This window comes from Mustela putorius, unplaced genomic scaffold (genome assembly GCF_011764305.1).
Source record: "Mustela putorius furo isolate JIRA1106 unplaced genomic scaffold, ASM1176430v1.1 tig00000127_pilon_pilon_pilon, whole genome shotgun sequence".
Lineage (NCBI taxonomy): Eukaryota > Metazoa > Chordata > Mammalia > Carnivora > Mustelidae > Mustela > Mustela putorius.
Genome location: NW_025421288.1, coordinates 3,354,281 through 3,367,378, shown reverse-complemented (window position 1 = coordinate 3,367,378; position 13,098 = coordinate 3,354,281). Strand labels below are relative to the sequence as shown.

At 36.5% G+C, this 13,098-nt stretch overlaps 2 protein-coding genes across 2 annotated transcripts; one reads left to right on the top strand and one right to left on the bottom strand.

The window, feature by feature from the left end:
• Window positions 1–5,367: 5,367 nt before the first annotated feature.
• On the top strand, window positions 5,368–6,300 carry LOC101687347 (olfactory receptor 5M9). The gene has a single exon (XM_004782243.1). It carries the CDS (start codon window positions 5,368–5,370, stop codon window positions 6,298–6,300), a length of 933 nt encoding a protein of 310 aa, XP_004782300.1.
• A 4,617-nt stretch (window positions 6,301–10,917) lies between these two features.
• Window positions 10,918–11,874, bottom strand: LOC101687054 (olfactory receptor 1038-like). The gene has a single exon (XM_004782242.2). It carries the CDS (start codon window positions 11,872–11,874, stop codon window positions 10,918–10,920), a length of 957 nt encoding a protein of 318 aa, XP_004782299.2.
• Window positions 11,875–13,098: the final 1,224 nt, after the last annotated feature.

The following is a 13,098-nucleotide window of genomic DNA, read 5'->3' as shown; positions in this document are numbered from 1 at the left end:
ATTTGCAGGTACACTAATTAAAATTATTCAAATATTTAGCTGAAATGAAGTATTTTGTTTTTCTTATTAAAAATGCAATGAATGATTATGGAAAATACTTATCAATTTGCCTATTTAGAGAGTAGATTGGAGCAGTAAAAATAAGAACTTATTGCATTTAGTTTTCTAGTATGTCAACATAAAAATGGTGGTCTTGGTAATGATTGTGAGATTTTATGGAAACAAATATATTTTCTTCAATATGAATGGCAGGTCTATTCAGAGACTATTATCTTGAATAAAGCTATCCTCTTGTATGTCATCCCTTTTCAACATTTTTAGTATTCATGAGAGATTCGGCATGGTATGTAATTCTCTTACAGATCCCAGTAAGTGCCATATTTAAATGCCACGGTGGCCATTGATCACTGACCTTCTCCCTTGTTCCTGCCAAAGGGTCTTCGGTTGGACAGAAGAGTGGGTAGAATCAGCAAATGGATGCATAATTTTGAAAGCACAGCTCTCTTGATCCCACTTAATAAATAAATAAAATTGGTATTCATGGGGAATAATTTTCACATCTGTGACTAAGATGTAGTAAATATTTTAAAATGATTTTTATGTTTGAAAGACACAAAGTATCAGGGTGGTGTATTTGTTGCTAATGATAACATGACCCACCACTCTCATACCTCATTTCATGAAATACAAGCATGAGGAACAACTTTAAAACTTGGACTTCTTAAATTCTCTTTATCAATACATACATCTATAATACATACATTAATAATCTGCTTTTTTGATGTAGAAAATACAAAAAGTACTGCAATGGAACCAACACACACTTAAATTACACCTTTAAGTAATTACAAATTTATCTGGAAAGATATAAATATAAAATGGCATTGATGTAATATGAGAATAAACATTCTTCTTTGTCCACTTTTGAGTTTTTATTTTCTTCAAGGGGAACCAACAATGTATACGAACTCACTTCCACACACATACACACATGTCATCAGCAACTTTTAAAAAAAATATTTTATTTATTTTTTTGACAGAGAGAGAGAGAGAGAGATCACAAGTAGGCAGAGGGTGGGGTGAGGGAGGGAAGCAGATTCCCTGCTGAGCAGAGAGCCCGATGTGGGGCTCGATCCCAGGACCCTGAGATCATGACCTGAATCTAAGGCAGAGGCTTAACCCACTGAGCCACCCAGGTGCCCCATCAGCAATGCTTTAAAGGTATTTGCATTTAAACAAACTGGTCATTTAGATTAAATCATACTTTACCACTGTGCCTATAGTTGCAAAACTTAACCCCTCCCCCCAAAAAAACAACTTTAAGGTCTAACTCAGTGTTACTTTTGGGGTTAGTTAAAAATAACTTTGTCAGGACAACTGTTTATTCACCAGTTGGATTTTGTTAGAGAACTCTCGATATGCCAGTTAGTTGCTGATTACTAATAAATTTCAAAGTATGATTTTAAAACGTTTTAATATGTAGGCTGTTAACAGTTGGATTTGGATCTGTGCTATATCTCTCATTCTCTCACTGCCTCCCCAACACCCAAAAAAATGAAAAGCTATCCCTATTTACTTTTTAGAGATTTAGTTTCGTGCTCCATGAAGAATGAGAACAGCACTTTCTGGGTTTGAGTTTCCAAATTTCAAATTAATTTGTGGTTCTCCTTGGATAAATCATTTTTATTATTCATCCAGTTAATTTTTAGTTTCTAGTCACTGCTCTCCAAGGTCTCTCCAGACTTGTAATTTCTATGAATCTAAGTTTTTAGTAGAACTTAAAGCAATTTTTTCATTTGTTGAGTATTTGGGATATTTTTGCAAAGTACTTTGAAAAATAAATCTTTTTGTTACATTCATGTCTACATCTGTCACCTTCATTATATTTAAGCATCTCTAACATACAGCACATTTATCTCTCCTTGTCATGATGCAAACCAAGAATATTTTCCCAAGATGCATAACTGCTAAATGAGAACAAAAGAATGCAGAACTCATGTAAAGGTGGGAGAGATTACACCATGTTATCAAGAATTTTGATTTCTTAATTTTACTATCAGGGTTACCCTTCTCATTAACAGCCCTTAACTTCTCCTACCCCTGAGACATTTCTGGCGTTTAATCATTATTCCTATCATAATTACCGGGGTAGTTTCCTGGGGAGATATTCTCAATGCTCTCAGTGTTCAAAATTCTATTATAAATAGGGAACAATTATCATTGGATGTTCTCCTCCGCTGAAGGTAGGTCTACAAATTGTATACTCTTTGCAAAACAGATGAATGCAGTCAAATATTTTCATTTTTATCCATATTTTGAAGATGAGATTGAGACTTTATTTGTAGATTTATTTGTTATCACAGTGCTTTATATGATATTACTGGGAAATATTCTTTCTCTATCTGTTCAAAACATCCCAAGAATGAGCTCATTACAATGCAGATTTATACAATTTAATCCTTGTTTGTTAGCCTTCACACCGTTCTCTGCAAATACCATTGATTTTCACATTGTTGTTTTAAAATAGATGTGACTGGAGTTGAGGATATCCTATCAGTGCTAATGATTGGGCCAGTAATTATACCTTTACTGTTTTTCTTTATGGGAAGTTCCTGAAAGGTTAATTAAAAAAATACATATCTTTGTAAATTATACATTCTATCTTCTCCATTGTTTTGACAGATGATGCACTTCTGCAATAAACTGACTCTATCCCAGAACTCACTGGGACATCTGATCCCAGATCTAAACTTCAAGGAGGAGGGAGAGGCAATGGTCTACTACCTCTGTAGTTCAGCCTGCTCAAGGGTCCTGCAAAGGACTAGTTCATCTAGGATGGACTGTTAAAAGGATACCTTTGTTATGTCTTGGAGGATAATCAAACTAAATTTTAAATGTAAAGAAATAGGATAATAGAATAAGTAATCAAAGAGGCAACAACATAAGGTCATTAAGGGTACTGCAGTTAAATTAATTGGTTTGCATCCTAATCTTGTCAATTACTTGTTGTCTGGCCAGGGAGACCTAGTTAGTCTCAGTGCTTTGGTTTCTTCATTGCAAAATGATGATACTAATAGAATCTGTTTCATAGGACCTTTGCATGCTAAAGTTCCAGGGAACACTCAGTAAAAGTTAGCTATTCTTACTGATATTATGAAGCTGAGACTGTTGTCACTAGAAAAATCTGTCTTAGTTTTTGTGTGTTGGAATGCTATAATGTATTCCATAAAGCTGAACTAGACTTTTTAAAACACTTTTCACAACACTTTAAAAAAAATCATAACTGTGAATATTCTTGAATATCCGTTTACAGGTAACATCTTAACTAGGCAACTTAAAGAGTTCCCAAGATGGATGAGACAAACTCTACTATCACAGAGCTAAAGATTACGTATAGAGGAAAATAAATACACACTCATGCAGGAACTAAAACAAAATTGGAGAAATAGTATTAGTTTATGTTTCTTACATACCTTGAAAAATATATTTATATCATTTTATGCTTAAAATAAGTAGAACCATTAACCAAAGTCAACTCTGTGAACTGGAGAATCATGGGTTCATCAAGTGGGGTCAGGAGTTTTTGCATAGAGAAATCCCTCACTTTAGAGCTCTTCCCCCAAACAAACTGCAGACATTATCTGACTCAGGATTGAAATGAGCCAAAAGATGGGTTACAATCATGGAAATCTATAGTAATGGGAAACTTAGATCAGAATTAAAACTTTGGTGCCTATTATGTTATGTACCCAATTAATAGCATATTTAACTCCATTATTAAACATTTTCAGGGTAAGAATATAGTTCATTGAGATTAATTCACTCCTGAATTCATCGTGCTACCAATTACAGGTGGCCATGATATAATCACAGAGCCCATATATATTTTTTTACATGATATAAAAGGATGTCTCTAGCAACACTCTTTTTCACCTAGTGCCAAGCTAATATTTATCCTTCTGAGCTTTTCCATTGCATGCCATTCACCCTTCATATTTTTACACAGCTTGCTGTTTCTCACCAGTTCAGAAGTCCCCTCCTCAGAGAAATCTTTGATCACTCTTTCTGCACCCTGCCTCCTCCTATTTCTTATCTTCCTAGCATGCTGCCATTTTGTCACAGTATGTCCACCTCCTAAAGTATCTCATTTGTACATTTGTGTATTGCTTGGTCTTTTCAATGATGATAGAGTAGGATGCAAACCAGAATCTTATATATCTTGTTCATTCTCAGATTTCCAGAATTTAGAATACTGCTAGATCTAGGGGTACCTGGGTGGCTAAGTTGGTTAAGCATCCGAGGCTTGATTTCAGCTCAGGTCTTGATCCCAGAGTTGTGGAATTGAGTGCTGTGTCAGACTCTGTGCTAGGCATAGAGCCTGTTTGGGATTCTCTCTCTCTGTCTCTTCTCTACCCCCTCTCCCTCTCTTATAAAAACACAAAACAAAAGAACTGCTAGCTGTAACAAATATATCTGCCATAATATTGGCTTTGATGTTTGTAAATAAACTAAGGTAAGCAATTATAAACCAAGGTCAATTTTCAAGAGTAATAGACCCTTCAAATATTAATATTAAGGGGAGCTCAAATTTCCAAGATGGTGTTAATCCTACAGATGTCCTTAAGAACTTATAACAAGTTTTTACTCCTTGAGAGAAGTAAGATAGAAAAGTGTAGTAAATGGGGAAAATATTGTTTCGGAACCTTTTCCTTGAGAGGATATTAAGTGTGAATATAAATAAGCAGGTGTAGCATTGATTGCATCTGAAAACCAGTAGAATCTGAAATAACATGTCACCTAAACTTTACTTCATGATATTTACCATTGACATAATTTTAGTAGTGCATGCAGCAAACAAGCATAATGTTTAGTCAAATAAAATAAAATATGATGTAGGAATTTCGTATGTTGTAGGTATATGATAAGATATGGTAGGGAAAATATGTCAATAACTAGACTGCAACATCAATGTGTAAGTCCATAAGTTGGAAAGGATTTAGCCATTCCCTGACAATTTTTAATCTGACTTCGATCATGTTTGTGCCTTGAGATTTTAACATCAGTGTAATAATTAAGCAAATGTGAATGTCCAATTTTAGTAATATATGATAGCAATGTATGTAGTTATCTATTTTACTGATAAAGAACTAATGAATATTCATGGTATGTACCTACCTATAAGACCTATTAAGGGAAACAATGAAGCCTACCTATTCTAAACTTGGACATGGTGCATAATTGCATTGATTTTAAATTATTTCCATTAGAATAAGGATAAATCCGTCTCAAAAATTTCAAGAATAAAGCAGATTCATTCCTGTTTTTTATTTCTCTGTAGGTACTACAGACTGGCTCTATGGTAAGGCAATGCCAAATTTCACAGATGTGACAGAATTTATTCTTCTGGGCTTGACCAGCCGTCAGGAATTTCAAGTTCTCTTTTTTGTGGTATTCCTTGTCGTGTACATGATCACTCTGTTAGGGAACATTGGCATGATCATTTTGATCAGCATCAGTCCTCAGCTTCAGAGCCCTATGTACTTTTTCTTGAGTCATTTGTCTTTTGTGGATGTGTGGTTCTCTTCCAACGTCACCCCTAAAATGCTGGAAAACTTAATATCAGAGACAAAAACCATTTCCTATGTGGGCTGTTTGGTGCAGTGCTACTTTTTCATTGCCCTTGTGCACGTGGAAGTCTATATCTTGGCAGTGATGGCTTTCGATCGCTACATGGCCATCTGCAACCCTTTGCTTTATGGAAGTAAAATGTCCAGGACTGTCTGTGTTCGACTTATCTCTGTGCCTTATGTCTATGGGTTCTCTGTTAGTTTAATATGTACACTCTGGACATATGGCTTATACTTCTGTGGAAACTTTGAAATCAACCACTTCTATTGTGCAGACCCTCCTCTCATCAAGATTGCCTGTGGGGGAGTCCACATCAAAGAATACACGATGATTGTTATTGCTGGAATTAACTTCACGTATTCTCTCTCTGTGGTTCTCATCTCCTACACCCTCATTGTAGTCACTGTGCTACGCATGCGCTCCGCCGATGGCAGGAGGAAGGCATTTTCCACATGTGGGTCCCACTTGACAGCTGTTACTATGTTTTATGGGACTCTCATATTCATGTATCTCAGACGTCCCACTGAGGAGTCTGTGGAGCAGGGGAAAATGGTGGCTGTGTTTTACACCACAGTGATCCCCATGCTCAATCCCATGATCTACAGTCTGAGGAACAAGGATGTGAAAGAGGCGGTCCACAAAGCAATTGCCAAGGCAAACAAGGGCCGATGAAACTTCATTAAATAGTTTTGTGGTATGTTGCTACCTATTATGAATGTCCAGGCATAAAAGTCTTAATGCAACAAGGATTTTCTAAAGGCAACTCTTACATACAATAAGAGGTCCAATCTAACACAGGATGCCTTACTCCAGAAGGGACTCCCACTGCTAAGACTGCTTTATTCTATATATACAACCTTATCATCAAAACTGACATATTAGTGTCATTCAGAATGTACATAAAATTGTGTTAAGTGTAGTCATTGGAGGAATTCATAAATGACTCTATATAAATAAATATTAATTACAGATACCTTTGCTAGAGTTGAACATGTTTTCCTAGGGTATTTCCCTATACCCATGCTCCTCTACCTAGAAAAAGAGTAATAATTCATGTATTTTTCATGACCTTAGGTATGTTAATGGTTCCTGATTAACCAAAAAGTGTTCTATAACGTTCGTTCACACATGGACTTCTGAAAATGGAATTGTATTCAGAATCTTCAACCTGTGTCTCAGGACCATCATAAATTATATCTTCAGTATGTGTTGTTTGGTAGTTAACAATGTTTCTGCTTCAGTAAGCTGTTTATTCTAACTCTACTCTTTAGTTTGGATTCTGGTAAAACTCTTTTTTTTTTTTTTTTTAAAGATTTTATTTCTTTGACAAAGGGAAAGGGAGAGAAGCCGGGTAGCAGCAGAGAGAGAGAGAAGTAGGCTCCCCACTGAACACAAAACCTGATGTAGGGCTTGATCCCAGGATCCTGAGATCATCACCTGAGCTGAAGGCAGACGCTGAATGAGCACCCAGGCGTTCCTTGATTCTGGTATAACTCTGGTTATAAGCTGCTAAATAAAGAACTGAAGAATATAATGTTAATGAGAAGAAACTAGGATCCAGCAATAACTTCGGATCATATCAACCAAAGGTTTAATGGGACAAAGTCTGGCAGAGGTCCTATTTCATATATCAGAAAATTTATAGATTCAGTTTTTAAATTATGCTGAGGACAGGAAACTCCTTTGTCATAAGCGTTCACCCTTTTAAGAGCCGGAAATTTATCTATTTATTCTTGTTACTTTCTATTTATTTATGAGCCTCTTTCTCATTTGTAGTGGTTGTCATCTAAAGTTCAGTTTTCAGATTTATTTAGAGAAAATTATGAATTAGTTTAAGAAAAATATGTAAGCAAATAAGTGTGATATGTTAATGAGAAAGTGTGATATGCTTATGTCAAGTGTGACATGCTAATGAGGAAAAACCATAAGGCATAGTAATAATCTAAAAGTCAGAAAACACAACTGATGACCACAAACACTCATATACACATTTGCCTGTCATATATCTATATCATCTATATCTATGTATATCTATAGATATATTTAGTCACTGTGCATATATTATATAGTATAATGCATACAGCAACTTCTTGGGACTGCTGTCACATACTACTTCGCTTGGGGGTTATATATATCCATTGTCTTAATTTCTTCAGAGTCCAATAATTTCTGCAATGTCCAAGACATTACAAACCATTACATGGTTTGAATGAGACAAAGTCCAGTAGGTCTGTTGTGAAAGTCTCTCTTGTTACACCATCAGTTAATTTTAGTCATATAATATTCAAACAGCAGACTGATTTATTTAGAATCCACATTTGCCCATCTTATTATTGGAGGAGGTCATTGACAGGACACAACTGCCAGTTGACTGTCAAGCTGGACCAAGGCAAGAGCTCCTTATTCCTTCCCCTGTCTTTGGAATGTTCTCCCACAGTAGGAGCCATTTTCAAGGATAAAGCCTTGGAGAGCAAAGTGTTGTTGAAGACCATCTGCACGTATATGTGACTGAACCCTGTGAAGGCCTCCATATACACTTTTAAGATTCTGGCAGGAACCTGTGGAGATTTACTTATGTGGCCACCTAAGACCAGCCTCACATGTAAGTTTCCTTCCTTATGAGATGGCACCTATCAATCTGTAGGGCTCTACCTCTTCCTTTGGTCTTTGTCCTTATAGGAAGAAGCCAGTTTCAGATTTCACTGAGGAAATTCCCAAGGTTAGAAATTAACACTTACTAAAAAAAGGTTGTTGCACTTTAAAGCCACAGAAACCATTCAAAGTATCTTAATAAAAATAAGCAAGAAGCAAATGTATTTTTGTTTTAGTTTCTGTTTTTAAGTAAAATTATAGTGGTATTTTACAAAACTCAGGGGCAGGGAACATAACTAGGTTTTACAAGAAACTAGCAGTTGGGTGATTTGGATTTCTTATTTTTCTTTCTCTACAGATCAGCATTCTGTTTTTTAGTGCTCAGGGAAGCCTTAAGTGAAAACCTCAGCTCCAGAATTCACTTAATTTAAGGTTAAGTGATCAGCTGAGACTCACTGGAATTACAGGATTACAATGACAGATTCCATTGAAAGACATCTGATTGGCTCATTCTCAGTCATGTAATCACCTCAATGTGCTGTGCTTTTAGGGGTAGGACTCCTAGTGCAATGACAATGTCCCATTCCACATCTGTGAGGAAGGAGAGTCTCAGAGGGGACAGTAACTTTGTAAACAAGAATGCCATCTACACTGTGTTCCTTTTGTCTCCTTAGCCATTCATTCACTCCACCCCTATACTACCATTCAGAGTAGTTACAGGGGTTGAATTAGACCCTAAGAGGGACACATTGTAGAGGATAAATTCATCAAACCCTAACCTGGGAATTGAGCTTACCAGACTGAAAAACCTAAACCCTGTGCCTGAGCCAAACCCAGGCATGTCATAATATACTGGCAGAATAACAAAGCAGAAGGGGTAGGTATTTATACTGTATTTGTACTGAACGCTGGTGGGCTTCTCCCAAAAGAATCAGGAATGAGAATTTGCTATTTATTTATTTATTTATTTGTAAATTTTATTTATTTATTTGACAAAGATCACAAGTAGGCAGAGAAGCAGGCAGAGAGAGAGGGAAGCAGTCTCCCTGCTGAGCAAGAGCCCAGTGTGGAGCTTGATCCCAGGACTCTGGGATCATGACTTGAGCCAAGGAAAGAGGCTTTAACCCACTGAGCCACCCAGGCGTCCCTATTTATTTATTTATGAATGGGCTTTCAATACCTGTTTTCCACACTAGTACTGCCTTATCCCACATATTCTCCTTTCTCCTTGGGGCCTGATACAACGCTTCAGGAGAAAACGTCTTGAAAAATGTCTGGAGGCACTTGTGGCTAGTAGCTCATGCTACTGGAATTTTTGCCTTGGTGGCACATTGATTGCCTTAGTGACCCTTTTCTGACCCTTTAATTTTCTCAGAGTGTTACTAACTCCTATCAAAACTAGAAGTTTGTTTTTGTAATTATTTGGTTGACATTTGCCTTCTCTACCAGAGTTCAGCCTTATCAGGCAGGAATGTGCTTGCTTTGGCTCACAATATCAAGCACACAGTGGACACTGAGTATTTGAATTTATGAGTGAAAAAAACGTATTACATTCTGGTTGAAGGTTTAAGTGGATTTGGATTTTTTTTCCTTATAATCACTGCAACATAGAGTTATATTCTTGGAATGTGACAGCAATCATAATTACCATATTGTTTTTCTTTTTTAAAATTAATTAATTTATTTTTTTAAATAAACATATAATGTATTGTTATCCCCAGGGGTACAGGTCTGTGAAATCGCCAGGTTTACACATTTCACAGCACTCGCCATAGCACATACCCTCCCCAATGTCCAGTTCTCCAACACCCTCTTCTGTCCTCCCTCCCCCCCAGCAACCCTCAGTCTGTTGTTTGAGATTGAGTCCTTTATGGTTTGTCTCCCTCCCAATCCCATCTTCTTTCATTTTTTCTTTTCCTACCCCCAACCCCACTACATTGCATACCATATATTTTTAACTACATCTGGCCTGTCCCCTAATCCTCGGTAAAGTTCCCATATCCCCCCAAAATATCCCCATATTCCAAAGAAACTTTGGAAAGCACAGCTTTGCTTAGGGAATTTAAGGATAGGTATACATTTTTGCTTTGGAGAGTAGAGCTTTCTAAAAGGTAATCATGATTCTCAAATCTGCATAATGAAAAATGACATCTTTTCAAAGGACATGATAATTGTATAATACCAGGGAGTGACCAGCAATGTATCTAGTGGTGGTCAGAGGCAGAGTGAGGACTGGTGGTTAGCAGACCAGGTAGAGGTGGGGGCAGGCTATGAAATGACATCAGAATGGACAAGAAACTTACTTCACCAACTTCCCTGCCCCCTTCTCTGTCTTCCACCAATATACAAACATACTTTTTTTAATTAATTATTTTTATTAATATATATGTATTATTTGCCCCAGGGGTACAGGTCTGTGAAGAAGCAGTTGACTCTTATCATTTGAACAGTAGCTATCGAGGCCAGTATTATCTGGGTGATATACCTAAACAGTAACAATTTGTTAAAAGTCTAAATTCTACTCCTTTAAACATTTCATCTTATTATAGACTATATGAAAAATATAATTCATGTACAAAATAATTTTATTCATATAAAGGGTGGTAAAAATGAATTTACCCCATCAAAAGCTTATAAAAGATTATAAAAACAATGTATCTACATATGGCATTACTCCAAGTTAGACATTACTCCAAGTCATTTTTTAAATTTTGTTAAAAACAGGACATAACATTTGTCAATTGCTTTCCTTAAGGCATTTTTTACCTCTTGGTTCCTCAAGCTATAGATCATGGGGTTTAGCATAGGAATTACTATTGTGTAGAACACAGAGGCCATTTTGTCTGTGTCAAGGGAATGGTTTGATTTTGGCTGCAGATACATGAAGATCAGAGTCCCATAGAATATAGTCACAGCAGTCAGGTGAGAGGCACAAGTAGAAAAAGCTTTGCACCTCCCTTCTGTAGATTGGATTTTCAATATGGCGGCCACTATGTATAAGTAAGAAATAAGAACTGTTGTCAAAGAGCTGATCATGTTGAATCCAGCAAAGATGAAAATCAAGATTTCTTTGAGGCTGGTGTCCGAGCAGGCGAGGGCCATCAAAGGGACATCATCACAATAGAAGTGATTGATGATATTGGGGCCACAGTAAATCAGTTGGAAAGTAACAACTGTATGGAGCAAAGCAACAGAAAAGCTGTATAAGTAAGGGCCTATTACCAGTTGCATACACACCTTTCGGGACATAATCACCATGTAGAGAAGAGGATTGCAGATGGCCACATAACGATCATAAGCCATTACTGCAAGAAGGAACATCTCTGAAATCAGGAAGTTCAGGAAAAAGCCCAGCTGTGTTGCACATGCATAGAAAGATATAGACTTGTGCTTGCTTAGGAGGGTTTCCAGGAATTTGGGGGTTACTGATGAAGAGTAACAGAGGTCTACAATGGCCAGATTACTGAGAAAAAAGTACATGGGTGTGTGAAGTCGAGAATCCAATCGGATTAATGAAATCATCCCAAGGTTCCCTATGAAAGTTAGAGTATACACCCCTGAAATGAGCACAAACAGAATGACTTCAAACTCTCTATGGACTGAAAAACCCAAAAGAATGAATTCCGTCACTTTGGTTCTATTCCTTTCAGCCATTTATTCCAGTCTCTTAACTGCTGAAAAAAGACAAGATAAATCCAGAGACAAATTATTTAGTCAAGGAATTGTCACCAGATGCCAACTCTTGCGTGTTTTAGCTTCAGAAATTATATTTCATTGAGGTGGAATTTAAAAACAAACAAATACATCCCATTTCAAACTGTTCTCTCTGGCTGTTCATAATTTTCTGAGGTCAAAAATTGAGGAACTATAAACAAATAAATTGATGGCTATATAGTAAAAATAACAAAGAAACAAAAATTATATTGGGTAAGAAGAAGAAAACAAATTTTTATTTCCTGCCCCTTTATTTTCTTCATGGAGAAAACCCATAATGCATCAATTTGTCTTTTTGAATAGATACTTTTTTTTTCAATTTTAATAAGTACGCCTTATGCTAAATGAAAAGGTAAACAGGATATCCGATGTGGAAAGTGGACCATTAAATGTTTTTATTTGTGAATTAGGCAAATTTTAAGGTGTATATGTTAGTTCATTTTCAAATACTGCAATCTAAAAATTAAAAAATAATATGCTTGTGAGTAGGAATAGAATATGTATTTTTTTTAAATATAGTTCTTTGGATTATAGTGTTTATGGTATTCTATTTTAATTACTTCCAATGTTTATAGTTGGAAATGTTTTCCAGCATTTCTGGTAAATTCTCAGCGAAACAATAGCATGCATTCTTACTTTTAAAAGGTGGCAAACTCTTTGTCAAAAGAAGGAATGATTTTCAAGAAAAAATACTCTTTTCATATGATGTTTGTAAAGTTTTCATTATCACAAAAATGACTTTTGGATGCCTGGGTGACTCAGTCATTTAAGTGTCTGCCTTCAGTTCAGGTCCTGATCCAGGGGCCTGGGATGGAGCCCTGCATCTGGCTCCCTGCTCAGCAGGGAATCTTTCTCCCTCTCCCTCTGCCCTTCCCCCACCCCACCCCACCCCTGGTTTGTGTGCTCCTTCTCGCTCTCATGTTCTCTCTGTCTCTCTCAAATAAATAAACAAAATATTTCTTAAAAGGCAATGGCTTTCATGTTCACAGTTATGAATATATCAATATTACCTCTTGGTCCAGCTTAGGGATCCAAGCTGTCAGTCATTATTGGTGAGTCAATTTCCCTTATTGGATTCTGTATTTATAAGACATGTGAAGCCATGTCTTTCTCCAATTACCACCATATTCACAGTCTTCTTAGACCCCTGACCCTCAGTGTCTT

Excerpts from the sequence above, each read along its gene's own strand:
- LOC101687347 (XM_004782243.1), top strand. The coding sequence starts at position 5,368 with ATGCCAAATTTCACAGATGTGACAGAATTTATTCTTCTGGGCTTGACC.
- LOC101687054 (XM_004782242.2), bottom strand. The coding sequence starts at position 11,874 with ATGGCTGAAAGGAATAGAACCAAAGTGACGGAATTCATTCTTTTGGGT.